This window comes from Branchiostoma floridae, chromosome 8 (genome assembly GCF_000003815.2).
Source record: "Branchiostoma floridae strain S238N-H82 chromosome 8, Bfl_VNyyK, whole genome shotgun sequence".
NCBI classification, from domain to species: domain Eukaryota; kingdom Metazoa; phylum Chordata; class Leptocardii; order Amphioxiformes; family Branchiostomatidae; genus Branchiostoma; species Branchiostoma floridae.
The window spans coordinates 17886031-17906990 of record NC_049986.1 but is presented as its reverse complement, the minus strand read 5'-3'; the positions used below and the strand labels follow the sequence as shown (position 1 = coordinate 17906990).

General features: G+C 40.2%; 1 protein-coding gene and 1 long non-coding RNA gene across 2 annotated transcripts; one reads left to right on the top strand and one right to left on the bottom strand.

The window, feature by feature from the left end:
- The first annotated feature begins 13 nt into the window (after window positions 1-13).
- On the top strand, window positions 14-3632 carry LOC118421603 (NMDA receptor synaptonuclear signaling and neuronal migration factor-like). The gene is made up of 5 exons (XM_035828956.1): window positions 14-110; window positions 1384-1469; window positions 2291-2399; window positions 2768-2843; window positions 3155-3632. Exons 1-5 carry the CDS (start codon window positions 27-29, stop codon window positions 3247-3249), a joined length of 450 nt encoding a protein of 149 aa, XP_035684849.1. The 5' UTR covers window positions 14-26; the 3' UTR covers window positions 3250-3632.
- A 2805-nt stretch (window positions 3633-6437) lies between these two features.
- LOC118420659 lies at window positions 6438-9319 on the bottom strand. The gene is made up of 4 exons (XR_004831777.1): window positions 9248-9319; window positions 7444-7529; window positions 6851-6959; window positions 6438-6511 (listed from the first exon to the last, which is right to left on the bottom strand). It is a non-coding gene; the product is annotated as an uncharacterized LOC118420659 (long non-coding RNA).
- Window positions 9320-20960: the final 11641 nt, after the last annotated feature.

Here is a 20960-nt window from a genome sequence, read left to right as displayed (position 1 = left end):
TTTCTCATCATGAGCTGCTTAATGTTATGTCATTTACAGGTGCTATTCAGAGCAAGTTGACTAGCTACTGTCCAGGATGCAAGGCTAAGTCATTGCTGATGTACATGCAAGTAAGTCATGAAATTTGAATTAAAGTTGCTCATCTGTGATGATAGAATCCATAATTGCACAATTCTGTTCCTGAACACAAAGAAATTTACACTCCAGTGTCAGACCATATCTGGAATCAACTACCTCAGTATTTAGAACAAGCTTAAAGTCAGAGAGCCTTCCAGCAGAGACTGTCTGATTGGACTGCCTGTTAACATCTATTATCATAATACCGGTACGTTTACGACGATTTCTCTAGCCATGCTGATTTGACAAATTGTCAACGCATCATTTTCTCCACTTACATGTTGCTGTTATAGGTTACCCTTGCCACTTCTTCTGTGTAACTTTTTTGCCACTCTTGTCCTGCTAAAAGCGTAATATTGTAATTGTAACACGCCACGGAATTACACGGCGAACAGGCGCGTGGTTGGGAGGGGGTAACAAATACCGGTAGGAAGAAACACGGAACAATTAACTGCCGCTATGTACATTTATACATCCTCTGATGTTCCTTCCTTTTCTGTCAGTAAATGCATAAAACATAAACCTGCATGAGCATACAAAATGTCATGAGAAAACGGACGTATACTGTCAAGAATTTTCATTTAACTTCTGTCCGTCACAACCGCTATGACGTAACACTTCACTGCTAGCGTAGATATAAAAATGGCGGGAAAATGGCTGCGTACGTTCAATTTTGCCCATTCAGTCGTAGATCCGGGCTATTATGCAACGGTTCTTCACACTTTTACATGAGTTGTAGGTCACCAACAGAAATTCAAGATTGTTGTTGAATCATGTTCGTCTTGTGCCGTGAGCATGTGTAATTATGATCTATAAATTTGGCAATGAATGTGACAGTGTGTTCGTCCCACGACGAGCTGCCTACCCCGAAAAAGATACTGAAAACTTTTGGCCTTGTTGTCTTCGAATGCATTGTTATCGATGCTTTGTAAATGATGTATTGGACACCTAGATGTCTGAAGTGTGCACAGCTCAGAAATAACTATTGTTGCATGTGTAGATCTCTTTAAGTTCCAGTATTTTTAATCTACCGGTATAAGTCTTACTACCGGTATTATGCCAATGCATGTTACATAGTTAAGACAATATTTGATATTTTATGCTGTATTCCATGTCTCAGATTCACAAGCTACTCAGTGTATTAATGTAATGTCTATGTCTTATGACATATGAGGGCCACAACATGTGTATTGTACTGTTTTCAACATGACAAAATTCACTCACCATGAATTTTCAGTCTTCTGAAATCTTGAATGTGTTCCCCAGGGAGGTCCCGCCCACTTGTACCTGAAGAAAAACAAGGTGACGACAGTCGCCAAGCTGAAGAAAGGAGGCCATGGGGACATGGTTTGGTAAGGACAGAAAAAACGAACTTCTGGAACTTTAAAGGAACTTGTGATGTGTAGACGAACTTGACCTATCAATTTACAAGTTACTAAACATCGATTGTTCCCACTGTGCTGTAACAAATGAATGTTACTTGAATGTGTCCTTGAAATACGTCCATTGAGAATGCTTGTGATCCAGATAATGATGGTCAATATGGGAGAGGGCCCTAATCTTCATGCATTAATTTTGCCTGGATATAACACTAGTTATTACACCATTATATGCAGGGTAACCTATAACTGCTGTATATAAAAGCAGGGATATCAATTCAACAGATGATGTTTTCAAACTGCATTATATGTTTCATGCAGTGTTCTAGTGTTATTTGAAACCACCGTCCATCAACTTCATTGAGTGGAAGGGCGGTGATAATTGTCCTTGGTGCTGATTGGTTGGTTGCAGTACATACGTTGTAGAAACTAATGCAACAGATATAGGTCACCCCTCAGATAAAGGTGAACCTGAGTTGATACTCTCCTGTTTCTTGCACACAATTTGGTGATAACTGTCCTTGGTGCTGATTGGCGGGTTGCACTACATACATGGTACAAACTGGTACAACGAATGTAGGTTACCCCACAGATAAAGATGAACTAGTGTCTTGATACTTCAATGAAGATTAGACATCCAGGTAATAAGATATGCCAAAAAGCGGTTACTCAAGCAATTGAATATGATATTGGAAAAGGTCAGACATTTCAGATAGCATCCACTATCTTTCGTCAGTGTCACTGAGTCATATCTTTGCTTAGTGTTGATACTCCCTTCTATTTGTCATACACAGTTTCTGGAAGGCACTAGGGAACATGATGAGCAAACTCGAGCCTGACTCCACAGTCATACACATCATGGGCTGTAACGTCATGGGGTATCCTAAATATGTGGGCATTGATGTAAGTATAGTCTGCACTACATTTTTTAACCTTTCTTCTGATACATAGTATATAATATACTCAGGGTGTAAATGGATTTTTCTGCCAATTTTGCAAAATTCCAAACATCTTTTCTATCTCTAGGTTGGTTGAAGACTTGTCAATCGTTGAAATTTAAATGAAAAGGTATTTGCATGCTTAAAGAACTACAATTTTACAGCACATACAAGAAACTCTTAAGATTTCATGGAGGCATTTGATCTTCAAACTCTTCCTTCCTAATGTACATACAGTGATGTTCTTTGCTAATTTCAAGATTAAGGGAGTACTTATGGTGTTGAAATAGAGTAGCCTTTGATTTAAAAAGAGTTCTTCCTTTGCCCCCCTAGTTGTTTGAGTGCTTGCAGGAGATGATGAAACCATCCATTGTTAGATTTGAGGCTCCACTAGAAATGTCCATCGAGGGTAAGTATCCTTTTTTCTACAAAGGGAAAGCCTTGACTTAACTGTGGAAAGAAGAATCATTTGATAAAATGACAGAAGTACCATTTGACATTTTGTAGTAAAGGTTGCTTTAAGATATGTTAAGCAGAGATGAAAATCAAATATTACAAAAAGTATCCTTTTCAATAAATGCACACTCAGTAAAAAAGATCATAAATCACTGTAGAATATATCATAACAGTCATGTACCTGAATATGTGATAAATGAATTGTCTAAAACCTACCACTTTCTCATGATGCTGATTTTGTTTCCATGTTTGATTTCCACACAGGTAATGCTGTCATTAACAGTTACTTTGACACCAACAAGTACAAGCTGTGGAAGTCCCAGAGATACTCCAACCTGGACAGGGTGTTTGGACTCTGAGCTTCAACTGTTGCAAAATGAAACAAAAAGGTCCTGTTGAAAACTCTACTATACTATGCTGAATATACCACAAAGTCAAGTTCTCATCCATAATATGCCAGTTTTTCTTGATGCATGTATGTGACTCCTGTAGCCATTTGAATATTGCAGACTTAAACACCCACTTACAGCACAATCTACAGGAGAGAAAAACTGGTGAGAACTTGCCTTAAAAGTTTGTAGTATATCTAGCATAGCATATAAGGCCTTCAATTGAACATTTTTGTTTACTTTCACCAAACCAACATTGGCAGAAGCGGACCTTTGGGGAGCGACTAAAAGCACAATAAGGCTGGACTCCAGGCTACCTTCAACCTGTCAGTGTCACACCTTTAGGTTACTTACATGTAACGCTGGTTCACCTTTATCCGAGGGTAACCTATATTCGTTGTTTGTAAGAAAAAAACGTATTTAGGTATATGAAGTCACCAGACAGTGGTTTCAAATCAGAACATTTTGAAAATACTGCAAATTTGAAAGCACTGTCCGCAGACTTAATACTCCTCAATGTGCTGTTTTTAAAGACAACGGATAAAGGTCACCCCAAGGATAAAGGTGAACTAACGTTATATCATGCATCATTATCATCATTGTTTGCATAGCAGTAGGATAAAAAAAAACTTAACAAGTTAACTCTGAGAAAGTCTGTAGATGTGTAGTTTAAGTTTTACAGAAAGTTCAGTCAAGAAAACCAGAATTTATGCATCTCATGAATGAAATGTATACTGTTTAGATTATGACATTGTTAATACTTTTATATTAGCAGTTACTGTGTCAAAAGTTAGTCAACATAGTCAATTTTGATAATATTATTCACTTGTTCTGTATAAAAATCTGTTATGTGATTGAGACTGTATGGTCTTTAGTCTAGAACATTTTGCATGTTTCAGGGGGAGTTAGAATTTATGTCAACCCCTGTTGCCATTTCTTTTCCTTTCCCTCTAATTGCTATAACTTCCAAGCTTCATCATTTCTTTTAAAACAATCTTTGACACCCCTGACTTGTACAGTATGTAATAGAACCATTTTAAGATGTCATGATCAGTAATAATGTAGAAAAATAAAGTTTACCAAAATAAAGTTGTCTTCATTAATTCAAGAGGTCAGGAAGGTTGAACAAATGACTAAACATATAGTGTATGGTTTAGAGAACAATAGATTCTTCATTCACAGCTTCTATGACTTTCGAATTGACTAACGTTAGAGGAATCAACATTGATAAAAGCATAAAATGAAAGAATCGTCTTGAGATCTTTTAAAAGATATTGCATCAATCAACTGAATGTTTCTTTTAAGATAAAGAAAAGGAAAAAATTATCAGCTAGACGATGATAATCACCTTCCTCGTGTCTGTGTCCTCATGACTTGAAATGCCATTGATTGCATTTTATCCCCCGCAATCAAATTCGGGTACTCACTTTTACACCTAGGTGAAGTCATGTAAAGGGCCTTTCCCAAGGGCACAACTTCTAGCCAAAAGTGTCAATAATCAACCCCTGAACTCTCAATCTCCTCTCCGCTTGCCCAGCCACTCTGCCATCTGACGCCACCTTCCCTTTACTGCTATTATACTGTTAAAGGTTTTTAATGGTGTTTACTGTAGAATGGTTTGCTGTGTTCATTGAAGGTCCGAACATCTCGTCTTGGCGATAGGACAGACTGGAAGCATTGCGTGTATCACCGTGAATGCCATCCATAAAACTCTAGTGTGTCAGACCTTGACCTTTACGTATATAGGGGCGACAAGGAGAGAAACAACACAGTAAATGACACGGTGAACTTTATCTGATGTCAAGTGTTCACAAATCTGTCATTTATGGCCTGCATCAAAGGCGATGTTTGACAAGCTGCCATAAAGCCTCCACATTTACGTGCAAACACGTCAGACCCCTCGCCTTACTGACAGGGAGTGTGTGTGTTTGTGCGTGAGTGTGTGTGTGTGTGTGTGTGTGTGTGTGTGCTCTCTCTAAACAGTTCGGAAAAGTAAATTTGATCATTTCTCCGTTGTTACTTACCAATTATATAGTATGGAGTATCATTAGAAAGCTTGTTTTCAATAGTAGTCTTTATTCTGTAAGATTATAGTACACTATTATAGTTTTATACTTAGTCTAGTTTATCAATCAAGGAAAGACAGACATTTCAACAAGTCATCGATCTAATATTCGTGATTTTATTATCAAGATACGAACAACACCTAGTTGATAAAGATTGGATAAAACAACTTGAAAAAATATACAGGTTGAAGATAAAAGTCCGAACACTCTATCTAGGTTACTCTCCAACACGATCCCTTCAGTGTCTGACGTCAAGACAAAAGATAACAGATGTTATCTGAAACGTCTGACCATTTCCAAACTCATATCCAGTAGCCGCTTGAGTTATTGCTATATGGTCTATTTAAGATGGAGTATCGGTACGTCTTCCACAGCTTGTAATTGTTGGTACCATAGCAACTCTCGACGTTGCTCTTGATGTTGATGTCGAAGATCGAAGCCCAAACACTTTTTCTAAGTTGTTGGAGTTTTTTTGGGACTTCCACAGCTTGTACTTGTTTCTGTCAAAGTAACTCCCTATTATAGCGTTACCTGAAGATGAAAGAAGATAGGAAAAAAGTTTGAGAGAAGAAACACTGTGCTTAAATATGAATACATGCTTTCCGTTTTGACACACATTCAACTACAGTACGTAAAGCCTGTATAAGTGATCACCTACACATAAAGACCACCTTTTTGGTGGTGCCTTGGATAGCTTTTTTTTCCTTTGACACTGGACATAAGCATTACGAATCTTGTCTATGGTGACCTGTTCTTGGGCAGGTTTGACAGTAATGTTATCGTCCATGCCATATAGAGCCTACTCCCCATGCTGTTATCTCAGTTTGATATTTCCTATTTCTAAAAGTTCCAAGAAACAATCTCTACAACTGCATTAAGATTCGGACATGAACGAATTCTAAAAATCATTCTGGGTGACGCTGAAGAAGAGTACGGAAATAATCTTTTAGTCTTATCCAGTAGTAGATATTACATTGTCCTTGCATATATTCTTCACCCGGAGGTCTTCATAAACGTTCTGAGAAAAACATAGCATTCCTATGTCTGTTGACATATTTGGTCAATGGCAAAGTACAACGGTCCTACTCACCCTTAATGGAAACCTCCAATGGAGCCTCGAATTTAACAATGGAAGGCTTCATCAGTTCCTGTAAGTACTCAAACAGCTGGGGAGAGAGGTGGAACAACAACTTAAGCTGGTTACTGGACTGCGATAAAATATGCGCTAGGAATGTGTGCCACCTTTGCGAGTTTATTTATGATGCATTGCGGAGCATATTTATATAAATTGCATAGCTTTTGGCTTTTTTGCGAATCGCGAAATTTTTCAAATTCGCAATGTAAATGTTAATTCTAGTTGACGAATCGAATTGTACCAATTGGCGCCGGTTGCGTTCCTTTGCGAATGCCTGGTGCATTTGGTGCAGTTTATTGATAGCTTCTAACACAGATACAAAACGTATTAAGGTAGGAAACTATCGGAAAAATCGAAGTCAAATACTTACATCAATGCCCACATATTTGGGATACCCCATGACGTTACAGCCCATGATGTGTATGACGGTGGAGTCAGGCTCCAGTTTACTCATCAGACTTCCCAGTGTCTTCCAGAACCTACAGAAGGAAAATCGGTGTCACACACATATATATAGAAAGGTTCTTCAAGGACACAACCAGAATTGTACTCACTGTGTCCAACATTTCGATGTCTATCTGACATCATCATCAGGGTGAATGACTGGGTCTGTTTCTGATAGACATCGAAACGTTGGAAGTGAGTACAATTCTGGTTGTGTCTTTGAAGAACCTTAAGCTTACACTATGAGTAATTTACCAACGTGATGAAAACAGTTCTGAAGAAGTTTTCGCAAAATGAATTACTTGATTGACGCTGCAAGGGTTGTAATGATTGAATTTCACACCAGCTTCGCAGCCAAGTGGCGCGGCAGCTTCGGGTTACGTTACACTGAACGACCTAACCTTTGCACATCTAGCTGCACTTTTTGTTTAAAACTTCGATAAGAAGAAACGGATTGTTACGCATATCCATCCTGGTACTTTACGGACTGAAACGTTTAACGTTATAATCTGTTCTTACCAAACCATGTCCTCACTGCCTTCTTTCTTCAGTTTGGCGACTGTTGTCACCTTGTTTTTCTTCAGGTACAGATGAGCGGGGCCTCCCTGAAGAAGAAAGGACTCGGTTAAGTAATAAAAAAAAGCTGCATTATAAGTTTAATCATATCAATGAAGAAGACTTTCTACGTCTGTACGAGTCAAAAGCTGCCACATAGCTTTGATTTTATGGATATCATATTCAAGACGCCCCGAAACTGGAGCGACACACAACGCGATATAACAAACAAACAATCATATTTTCATGTTCTTTCGTGGTATATGGTTGTGTCGTCTTGTTATCAGAACACCAATTCAGTCCAACAAGCAGCTCTCCCTGGCGCCTAAGATTATATTGCACTGCAAAGTAATCCACACACTTCGCGGTATATTGAAAGAAATATTGGATCTATTAATGCATGGACAATCAAACAGAAACACACTATCTGTTGTTTAACGTTAGTTTGTCTCACAACAATACGAATCAAATTTGTATGTGGTTCACCGTCTGAGCGTTACAATCTACCGGACGTGAACAATTCACGTTCAAAATTGGCAAAATGCGTAAGGAACATTTCGTTTTTGACCCACTGATATTATTTTCTTTGTGAAATGTCTTAGATATTGCATGTCATTCTTTATTCTAAAAGGTTACTTTTGTAAAAGGAAATCCATATAAGCCTATAAAATTCAAAGCTCTTTGCGAGTCTTTCACTGTTTCTCCATTCACGGAAAGACAGAAATTTCGCTTTTTTGACGGTCGTCTTTGTCACTTTTCTAGCTGCGGACGGGAGAGGTACTGCACATTGGGCTGTCATAGGGAATGTCCTACCAAAATGGAAAAATGTGGATATATCGTAAGCTTATAGCTACCACGAACACTCCCAGTTAGGTCCAAACGTCTTCAAATCGAATTCAAATCAAATACATAAAGAAGTTCAAGACTTTTAAAAACGCCGATCGGTGTAAAAGAATCGATATTTTGACGCCATGTAATGAACCCAGTTAGCACCATGAAAATCTTTAAAAGCGCCACCTATATTCATGTATACACGTAACGCTAGTTCACCTTTATTCGCAGGGTAACCTTTATCCGTTGTATAGTTATCCAGGGTATTTCGGGATATCAAGTTGACGGACGGAGGTTTCAAACTGCATCATATTGAGAAAAAAAAGCAATTTGACACCACCGTCCATCAACGTGATATCCCTCAATATCCTGTTTTTAGGTACAACGGATATAGATTACCCCGCGAATAAAGGTGAACTATCGTTAGAGATACATGACATAGTCCACTTTCCCTTGATAACTTTGATATTTTACTGAACCGTTTTATTTTACATGATAAAATGTTGAACACCTGGCCACAAAATGTTATTCCAATGGCCTTGACATACATTCAAACCTGGTTTCAGCAGCCATTCAGGTAGTCTGTCCTAAAAGTAGTTGCGGAGACCAGATAGTTGCTCAAGACAGATTGTTTTGTTGGCCGAATGATTGGTATCTACATATAGGGTGCCAATTACTTCGCTATATGGGGCGGCGGTAATTGTAAAGACTAGCTTGAAAAATAAAATGGCAGAAAAGAGTCATTGCCTTGCAGAAATGGGGATGGTGCAGCAAAGTAAAATTCAACTTCTATACTTGTTTTGTTTTTCGGAAGTGCGTTGTCCTGTTTTAGATGATGGTGTAGCATGATAGCGTTTCTCCCTCTTGTAAACTGGCAAAATCGATGCGTGCGGATGTCTTCGAGAAAATCAATTCATTGCAGCCTTTAGGGTCTTACCTTGATATACAAAAGCAAAGATTTAGCCTTGCACCCAGGACAATAGCTGATCAACTTGCTCTGTACAGCACCTGTGAATAACAGGAACATTGAATAAGTAAGCGTGAATGGCAGTATAGAAAAGCCCTTCGACCAGACATGTTTTCCACCTATATGATTTGGCAATTGTGCCTCCTGGCGCATGGCTGGCCATGTGATGCTCAGTGATGACACTTTTGCTAATCATCTCTCCTGGCACCCAGATGTGTGCTCTCTCCCAGATGATGTTTTAAAGCGCAGTCCGTCCCTCACCTTCCTCAAGACGTCTTCCACTTATGACAAAGCCAACTTCAGTTTGACTTTTGTCTTATCTAGTTTCCTATTGTTTCCACCCAAAATTGTCTTCATCTCTTTTGCATTCATAATTAGGGTATAAAAGACCAGTTTCTTCCAGATCACTTTGATGTCACTGACAAAAGATAGTGGATGTTATCTGAAACGTCTGACCATTTCCAAAATCATATCCAGTTGCTTGAGTAACTGCTTTGTGGCGTATCTGGAGGAGACTGGTGTACGGATGGTGAACGTAATAATACCCATGTCGCATCGTGCGAAAATCGATCGGACGACGAGTGTGCGAGATACAAACAACGTTTTCGGTAGTAATACGGCTGGTGTTACAGCTTTCTCGATCATTGCGCGATTTTAGGGTTCATTGACCTGATGACCTGAACTTTCAATAAAGCCATACTCGACAAGACTGTGCGGTAAAAGTGACATGTACGGATAAATGTATAAACTGAAATATGGTTACGTTCCTTGACCATTGGGTCAGGGATGAGAAAGACTGAAAACAGATAAACAGGATGGAAACCTTACCCAGGATTTTGTCAAAGCTGTCATTCTGGTGGTCCTGCAATAGATGAAAGGAATTAGAAGCCAATATAACAATTTGATAGTTGATAACATTTAAATCTCAATTGAAACTTTTCTTATTAATTTTCATGACCTGAATTTTTACCGCTCTTATTGTGGGTTGTATTCTATTTTCTTTAGTTATTGTTCTTAGGAGTGTCTTTGCTTGCATGTTTGTTTGTTATGTTTGTTTGGTTTTCAAAAGTAGACGAATGCTGCATATGACCAGATTGTAAGGCTTAATCCACTCATATCGAGATGGGCCTTTACTCTTTTCGATAAGTGTGGTTCTTAACGTGCTCGAGGTGTTACCACCTTCAAGTCCTGGACTTTCGGGGTTGTACATTAAATCCGACAGCACGTCACTAACCGAAGCTAGGTACTATTGTTTTTAAGTTGTTTATACTGTAGCTGTGTATGGGCCATGGTGCCTGAAATAAACAATAAACAAACAAACAAACACATCCCTTTTGCTGAGTCTCCTGGAATAGGTGTATAGTGGTTATCCTAAGGGCACAGCACTTGAATTGATCAGGGATTCGATACCGAAACTTTGAGATACTTACATAGGAGACCACCAGAACAGCGGGGTCACTCTTTACGGTCAGGGGCAGAAACTTGGCTTTTGGTACGGAGGAGGAGATCAGCTGCAACAACATAGTATAAGTCTTACCACATGAAAGGACAGTCACATACATGTAGACTTTGTGATACCGCATACCAAGGAGCTTTCATTGATGATTTCACTCGGTGCTGTTGCAATCCTGTGGTGATTACATTATGTACCAAGTGGTAGGACAGAGCTTTAAGGGACAAGTCACATATTATATGGATGGTTTGGTAAAGAATAAACAGGGCAGTAGTTTCTTGTACTAGAAAATGAATGTATTTAAACATGTCATTTGCTTACAAATTCTGCCGTTTTCGTTCAACAGTAGTGGCAAGATATTGAACAAGGGGCATTTCTAGACCTAAGAGAAAACCTTGCATCAATTAAGATACCTCATTGTGTTTTGATAATAAACTATCTACAGTGACATGACATTATTATGGAGCTGATTGCTACAAATAAAACCTACACCAGGGGTTCATTTCATATCTCCCTTGGGAATTCAATGTTTAGATAATAAGTGACTATAATCTAGGCGAACCTTTCCTAAAGTCCTTGACTTCCCGGGTCAAACAATAAAATTTGACACGTTTACGTCTGTTTTCATGACAAAGGTTGGATGTTTTCCGTATGCTGTTATTACAGGCAAAATTAATTGTTTTGTATAAAAGAATAAGGTCATAGATGATTGCATGACATACAACAGGAAGAAAGGAATAGTCAAATTTTGACATTGAGAAACGTTTATTATGTTAACGGAAGACAAAATAGCACGCAAACATTATGCATAATAGTGCCCCAGGGTAGTGATAAATAACACGTAGCGAAGACCCTGTGTTTTCATCGACGAGATTGTTGGCATGTTTGTACCACTATGACTCAGTCATCCACTGAGAATACTGATTCAGCCTGCTTTCTCGTCTAGTTTTCAGGCTTCAAGAATTCCATTGTAATATATGCAAAGAGCTGATTTCCATCCCAACCCCCAAACGTACATACGAAAATACAAAAACCTGTAGTTCTGTTGCAGTGCTAAGGAAAACCACCGAACACACAAACCACAAACCACAACAAACGTCTGGTCCAGGTCTATGTCCTTAATTTTAAAAAAGGACATGGAAGAAGCGGGGAGAGTTAAAATTGAAAATACGTTAAGGGGGAAGAGGTAGCAACCCCTTCCTGTAAAATATACCCTGCTACTGAAACAGCGGGTCAATGTCCTTTATTGTTTGGATCATACGAAGAGGACGTGGAAGAAACGGGGAGAGGTAAACTTAAAAATAATGTATGTTGCTGCTGCCGTGTAGCTGTGTTATCACAGAACTGACTCACCACTACCCTTGGCGGCGGGAGCGCGCCATGTGTGGCCAGGTCCGCCCTCTCCTGGATCTGTTCAGCCTTCCAGCGGAGGTCAACGATGTCTCCCTTGTAGTTATCGATATTCAGCTGCAGCTCATTCACTGTGGAAACAAAATAGAATTATCTTTCAACATGTTGAGTCTAGAATATCATTTACACTATTGGTTACAAGGTTGAAACATTCTTTGATATATTTATCTATTTGTACACTTGTAAGTGAAGTGTTATCACCTCCTAGGAAGTAGTTGGATTTATCTAGCGAATAGACCGTAACGTTATCAAATTCCTTCAAGCATAATACTGCTGTATATCCCCATTCCATTTATTTAATTGGACGGTTGCGACCTAAATTACATGTGTGTAACCCTGAATTTATGATTGGGCCATTATACAAAATGTAAAATGTGACTGCTGAAAAGACAACAAAAGACACAAAGCATATAAAGATCTTTTTGTGAAATTCGTATAGCGCAATGCCAAGTCGAAGGTCGCAGCGCGGTCGTACCAAGGTCGCCACTCTAGTGGATGAAATATCAAGACGATAACGCAACAACACGATGCAGAAATGGCATGGCGTATCTCGTCACCCGGGAATAATCTAGCGCATAAATTGTTACACGACACCTCATTCATGGCTGGCTACTCAGAAATGTGTTGTGCCGAAACAACGAGTTTAACAAAGTGGCCTGTTCATCGGCTGTAACCAGATATGATATCCAATGCTGGTATTGTGTACACTAAAGGTGGGTTCACACGTGCGTATACATGTATATTCAAGTCCGTATGAGGTCCGTATAATGCCGTATGAAAGTCTTAGCCTCTACCAGGCTCCATAGGTTGCTGAAAAAATAATAGAAATTTGCCATATATGGCCAGATATTATGTCAAACGATTCAGCTGGGTCGCAAACCAGTACTTGGCCAGCTAACTCCTCTGGCATGTTATGCATTAATATTTGTCCAATTTCTAGTACTAGCATTTTCTTAGCGACCTGAAGAACCTGGTAGAGGCTAAAAACTCCACACAGACCTCATACGGACTTGAATATATACGCACATGTGAACCCCTCTTTAAGGGTTATGTAGACATCAAAATGCTTCATTCTACTTTTTAAAATGTTTTTGTGCTCGTCTGGTACTTTCTATCTTTATTTGTGGATTAAAGATAGACGTCGACATGAACGATGATATTCTGACCTATTTTCCACTGCAGGTCCTCATATTCCGGCGTGTCCTCTGTCCAGGGCTGCTCACGATGTTCTCTTCTCTCTTTACGCTGTTGGAGGCTGGCCAGGGAATCTGAGAAGAAGTGGGCTTTTATACTCTTACGTGGTTATGGACCAGTGACCTCTTCGTCATTGTTGAACAATAAGAGTGTACATTACCTTGTCGAGAGTCGAGAGACTTTGAGAATCGTTACGTTACGTTTGTTTGTTTGTTTGAGTCAGGGATGTGCAGGCAGGCATTAGGTCAATTGTTACTGCCAATAGGTAGAGTGATATTCTAATAGGAAATGATGATGCATGTTGGTGACAGATTTATGTGCTTCCAGTTTCTACACAAAGTGACATTGTAACCTTAACCTTATAAAGATATAGAGATACAACATAGCAGATGTCAGTATCAAATCAAGTTAGTTTGTCACCTGTAATCTCCAAGAAGACGTAAGGCTCGGTTTAGTATTTCAGTCGTATTTGACATTTCCAATTTTATTCCCGTTTTCGCCCTACCCCGATACACTGAGCCAGACCCTACATCTGCTTGGAACAGTGCTTTTATCACAGACAGTACTGTTGTTATTTCAGTAAGCAAACAATGGCCGATTGAAAAGACCGAAAATATTTCCCTGTATTACTTGTATATCTTAGTACGTAAAACTGTGTATCTGTAAACGCATCTACTGTGCATTGTAACCGTTTGTATCGCTTATTGTGCAGTTACCAGGGCTAGCCATTTGTGATAGCCTCTGTCTAGTTGGGTAGCCCTGGCCGTATGTCTTTTTATACAGCCGAATAAAACAAACCAAATCAATTATTGAATTTAGTTACCAGTGCCGTTCCCACAGCATACTTCACAGTACGGGTATCGCCGCAGCGGGGTTATCAAGTCCTTGACGAGACCACACGGTTCGTCTACTGGTTCGTCTGCGGTACAGCAGGGACTGAGATGTCGGGGTGGGGATAGACTGTCCGTTATGGTCAGACCGGCGGGGCACGGTATGGAGCCCAACTTGTGAAAGTAGTGAACGTGTCGTTGGGTGGTTTTCTCTCGCCCTTTTCCTTGCGATGTTGTCGACGTTTTGGAGGACGTGCGATGATGCCGTAGCCGAGGAGAGATCTTGTTTTGAGCTGGAGCTTTCTCCTCGGTCTTGTTGTCTCTTGGGCTAGGGGAAGGGAGATATTGTAAATCATGAAGATCAGGCGATATTCCACACTCCTGAGTGAACATGTACGGGAGAAGTTTGGGCCTTTCACTTCCAGATCTTGGAGAAACTTTAGATTGGTCAGGCACTGTCAGCTTGTCGTTTGAGATTCGTGGACTTTCGGCTCTCGTCGAGGCATTTCCGTCGGAAGAGGTCTTTGTTTTTCTCTTGTGGTTGGCAGTACTACGACTGCTCGACGGTCTAGCCTTTGTCTTAGTTCGTCTCGCATATCCAGAGCTTGGCCGTTTGGCAGACACAGGTCTTGAATGCGATGTGACGTGTCTCCTTTGTTCTTGTGCCACAGAAGGAGAAGGGGCCCTTGGAGAAGTCTCTCTCGTCCGTTGTGTCTGACGTCTTGGGGATCTCAGTGATCCGTCGGAGGCTCCTCTGGCTTGATCACTGATCTTAGTCCGTGGACTTAGCATTTTCTTCTCAGACTCTGCGTGATTTAGAGAATAATATCACTGGCGACAGGGATGTCCCTGTGGCTCAACTGGTAGCAGCCTCACAGTTGAGCTCCTGATTCCGCTCAGTTGGCAGCAGTGTTTAAGTTTTGTAGTCAGGACATCTTGGTTGAGGCTGTACCTGTCTTTCAAAAGGGATATACAATGTGGGTCCCGTGTTCGAGGAGGTTCCTCTAGCACATTAAGGGGGAAGGGCTAGCAACTCCTTCCTGTAAAATATACCCTGCTACTGAAACAGCAAGAAAACTTGTTGTCTTGTGTGCCACTAGGTACTACAAGGGTCCGAAATAACGAACGAACGTCTCTGGCGACTATAACGACAAAGTGAGTTGCAGTTACCCTTTAGTATAGTAAATACAGATGTTTGAAAATGTGCTTGACATTTGTGCATTCAGACAATAGAGACGGGGAGTATTAATGACGCTGTATTCATGTGTCGTCAGGCTTTGGAAAGCTCTTTAACTAAGACAGGCACAAAGGGCATAGCTCCTCATCGGAGACAGATGCAAAGGTGAGGCCAGGTGACGTGATATTCCCTGGAGGCATTGCGAATTATACTTCCTGTTACCTTAGCATGTCCAGAACACAGCATCATCATCATCATTATCCGGGCATGCTGGTTGCACGGATGGACATGACTCTCTTCTTCCATCCTTCCCTATCCTCCATAGCCTTGGGCAGTTCTTCAGCCGAGCAGCCAGTGTCTTCACAAAGTTGATGTACATATGTTTTGCGTGGTCTACCTCTGTTTGCATGACCATGTTTGGGTGTCCACAGCAGAACGTCACTAATGATCTCATCTTTACTCCGCCATGCGTGACCTGCAAACCTCAGCCTTCTTTCTCGTATGACCTGAGATAACGGTGGTAGATCTCCATACAACAGTTTTTTTAAGGATGTGTTCTTCAGGAGGTGTTTAGATCGCATAATAGAACCAACAATTCCGCTGCTGTACCATGGAAAGCCGCTGGGGGCCCTTCATATAGTTTTATCCTCATTTTGCCAACACATACCAACAAATCAATAAAACAAACACCTATCCACGATTTTTTCTTGACGTATTCAACTACCAAACAGACAGACGGACACACGCACGTATACACACACACACACAAACACGCACGCACGGACACACTCACACCAAAGCTTTAGTATTGTAGTACAAATCTGCAGAAGTTTGAGTGCTGTGTGATATTTTGAAGGTTGGAAACACATGCTAGAAAGTTTTACTGGACAGACCAAATAATCTAGAATTAGACATTGACTAGCGCTTTAAAGGTAACTCTGAAAAAACACCAATCCGCCATATCGACTCTGATACCAGACATGTCACGTCGACCCTCTGTATTGGGTCCTGTGTTTTCTGTTTTTTTTGCATATTGATATTTTTTTCATCATGACTGCACTTGACGAACAGACAAACGGAGTCATCGAAAACAAAAGCCAAGAAACGGACAGCAAGTCGCTATAGCGATTCTGATAACAGACATGTCACGTCTACACTGTTTTTTCATCATTCATATTGATATTTTTTTATCATGACTGCACTTGACAAACAAACAAGCAGAAACACCGAAAACAAAAGCCAAGAAACAGACAGAGCGATTCTGATTAAATTAGATATGTCATGTCGACCCCTAGATTTGGACTTTTTTTACTTCTTGATGTCTATCTACAACATCTAGGCTGTCTTTGATACCCTCGGTACGTAGTATCAGTCTCTCGCCCACGTAACAGATATGTCTGGGTTAGCTCGACCCCCAACGTCATGGCTCAACACTTTGATGATCACATTTTTATATGTAATGTTACAGAAAGCTTTCTTCTTTTTCATGACTGTACTTGGAGAACAAACAGAAACACCGAAAACAAAACAAAGGCCAAGAAACAAACGATTAAAGATTCTGGTTAAAGATATGTCATATGGACCCCTAGATTGGGACTTTTTTTAACTTCATGGTGATTTCTCATCATGGCTGAGCTTAACGCCTTCGGTACCCAATATCAGCCTCCCGCTCACGTAACAGATATGTCTGGGTTGTCTTGACCCCCAACATCATGGCTCAACTCTTTCCTGATCACATCTTTATATGTAATGTTACAGAAAGCCTTCTTCTTCCTCGTGGCTGTACTTGGCAAACAGACAAACAGAAACACCGAAAACAAAAGCCAAGAAACAGACGATTAAAGATTCTGATTAAAGAGATGTCATATCGACTCCTAGATTGGGACTTTTCTAACTTCATGAAGATTTTTCATCATGGCTGTCTATGATGCTCTCGGTGCTCACGTAACAGATATGTCTGGGTTGTGTCGACCCCCAGCATCAAGACTCACCATATCACTGATCACATCTTTATATGTAGTGTTACAGAAAGCCTTCTTCTTATACAGAGCCGTCCCAGTATGGAAATGGTTTCCACCCGACACAAGTAACTTTACAGCTCCTTCTTGTCTTCATGCAAAACCTACCCTGTTTTCTATTATCCATATTGATACTTTTTCATCATGACTGTACTTGACGAACAAACAGAAACATGGAAAACAAAAGTCAAGAAACAGACACAGCGATTTTGATTGTACGAGTAGACATGTCATGTCGACCCCTAGATTGGGAGTTTCTTTACTTCATGATGTCTGTGCTTGATTTCTCATCATGGCTGTAAACTAAAAAAGGCCGGCTAAAATCTCTTGCGGCAAAATCTCAAAAGGCAGCTAATCAGACAGGCTGACAGAAGCAGGTCGGTGCCTTAGCACACTGGGCCGGGTAAAGCACCCCAAAGCCGACCAGCGGAGAATGGTACCCAGGCTATCTAGATTGGGACTTTTTCTTACTTCATGAAGATTTCTCACCATGGCTGTGCATACGGTACCTAGTACATGTGTATCAACCTCCCACCCACGTAACAAATATGTCTGGGTTGTGTCGACCCCAACCACCAAGACTCACCATGTCACTGATCACATCTGCATATGTAACGTTACAGAAAGTCTTCTCCTTCTTCATGGCTGTACTTGGCAAACAAAGAAACAAACAGAAACACCGAAAACAAAAGACAATAAAAACAGACGATTAAGGATCCTGTTAAAGAGATGTCATCTCGACTAGTCACTAGGTTGCATGATGTCTACAACACCATGCCTGTCTATGATGTAACAGTTACCTAGTATCAACCTCGTGCTCACGTAACAGATATGTCTGGGTTGTGTCGACCCCAATCGTCAAGACTCACCATATCGCTGATCACATCTTTATATGTAATGTTGCAGAAAGACTTCACATTCTTCATGGCTGTACTTGGCGAGCAGACAAACAGAAACACCGAAAACAAAAGCCCCCCAAAACGGTTAAAGATTCTGAATAAACTTGTGTCATGTCGACCCCTAGATTGGGACTTTTTACTTCATGAATATTTCTCATCATGGCTGTCTATGATGCTCTCAGTACCCAATATCAACCTCGTGCTCACGTAACAGATATGTCTGGGTTATGTCGACACCAATCATCAAGACTCACCATATTGCTGATCACATCTTTATATGTAATGTTACAGAAAGCCTTCTTCTTGTACAGAGCCATCCAACAAAAGCCAAGAAACGGACACAGTGGTTCTGATTAGAGACATGTCATGTCGACCCCTAAATTGAGACTTTTTACTTCATGAAGATTCTCATCATGGCTGTCTGTGATGTACCTAATATCAACCTCTCGTCCACGTAACAGATATGTCTGGGTTGTGTCGACCCCCATCATTAAGCCCCCACTTCACTGATCACATCTTTATATGTAAAGTCATTTTATATGTAACATCTTCCTTGTGTGTTTGTGTGTTTGTTTGTGTGTGTTTGTGTATGTGTGTGTGTGTGTGTGTGTGTGTGTGTGTGTGAGTGTGTGTGTGTGTGTGTGTGTGCGTGTGTGTGTGTGACGGCTCCCTCTTTGTCTTGTCCCTTATATAAACATATCGTGTCGACCCTGTTTTTCTTCTCCTTCAGGAGACTATGTTTTTGATCGAGATAGTGCTAGATACCAGGTGCCATGAGCTTCAGAACCTTATATAAACATATAAACATATCGTGTCGACCCTGTTTTTTTTTGCTCTTCAGACGACGATGTTTTTTATTGTGATAGTGCTAAATACCAGATGCCATAAGCCTCAGTCCTCTATCCCCAAAATCTCCCGAACGTACCAAGATATGTCTGGGTTTCTATGACCTTCTAGATCCACCTTTCCTCGATTGCATCTTTGTATGTAATTCTAGATCTGCCGTCTACCAAACCAAAATTTTGTATTGGCAACAAATATTTTTCCAGCCTCTGTAACACTTGTAGTGTAAACATTCGCAGGTGTATGAATTGCATGATACTATAGGTTTGAGTTCCCGATGGTGGGTTTATCTTATCATAGCTTTCTTCATGGGAAACAAAAAAAGTTGTGTCGACCCTTATTTTTTAACGTTATATTGGGACTTGTTTTGTTTGTATTTTTTTTCCTCAGGGGGTTATATTTTCATCGTGATAATTATGTGTTCCAGACGCCATGGGACCCAGGCCCTTATCTCAATCTCCGTGATTCTCACACGAACGTATCAAGATATGTCTGGGTTCCTCTGACCTTCTAGAGCCACCCTTCAATGATTATATCTATGTATGTAGGTCTAGATCTGCAGTCTACCAAACCAGAATTTCCTCTTGGTAACGCATATATTTTCTAGCCACTGTTACACCTGTAGCTAACTTTTGTAATGTTACATACATAAATTGTACGTTACAACTGTTTTGATGCATTTAATGGATTGTTTACTCTAAAATGTACTATTTTCCTTGAGACTTCCTTTTTTATATGAAGTACGAGAACGCTGCAGTTTTGTTTGTTGATTTATTTTGTCAATAGCAAATTGTATTCCACCTTTATTTTTCCTTATTTTTCTACGCTTATGGTGTTAATGTAAAATTTTTCAACCGATTCTTCTCACGGTGTGGTCGGTGTAACGTTGAACTCAGAACCAGCAGTTAGGTTACGGGTTAGATACTCGACATGCCCCAATATTGTGCATTTGAGAAAGTCATTTCTACGATATACCCACCAACCACTTTAGAGATGGTCAACATGACGACAAAATTACCTAATTGAGCAAATATGTTGTGTTGCATTCGAACGATTGTACCTGTAGACGTGATATTGTTGAGGTAGCCATGACTGTAGTTGTAGAAGTGAAACTTGTTGGAATGTTGCAAAAGTGGTGCCAATATGGAAGCCATGATTGTAGTTACCAACATTGTAAGTGATGCCAATCTACCATACTACTTGAATACACCAGCGGACATCTTGACAAAAGGAATTAATGCCTTGTTGGCTGTGATACCATGTTTTGTCCCTTTAATTCTTGTTACAACGTTTATGGTATCTTGTGTTTTTTTTTTGTGTACCCATCTTTTTTCGTCGCCCTATCTTGCTATTTTTACAGTCTGCTGAGGATTTACTTGCTGTGGCCTTATGTAGAATTGCCAGGAAGAGCCGAAATGTTTTCCAGACAAGGATGGTTTGGAACGTACGTGCACAAATTCCAATCGGGTACAACGTGACCTGTTGCTCACGTGTGACGAAAATAACATTTTGTTTTATGTATCTGGGTCTTCAGACAGACACTTTGCACAGATGATTGCGATGTGTTTTTCTCACCACGGTTTGGGGAAAACGATCCAGAATTCCGTATTGGCAATCTTACACATTTGTTTCACACAGATGTAGAGCCAGCATGACCCAGACGTCTCTGAGTCTTAGATAACGTATCAAGTACATGTACATGTAAACCACATGCCCGCCAGTAACCTTTTCAATAAGCAAACTAGAAACCTTAGAAACGTTTGTGAAGGTTAGACATCAAGCAATGAAGGATAAGTTTTTAAAGAATTCAATCTATAACACTGGGCAAGCTTTTGTTGCAAAATAACAGACCTAGACGT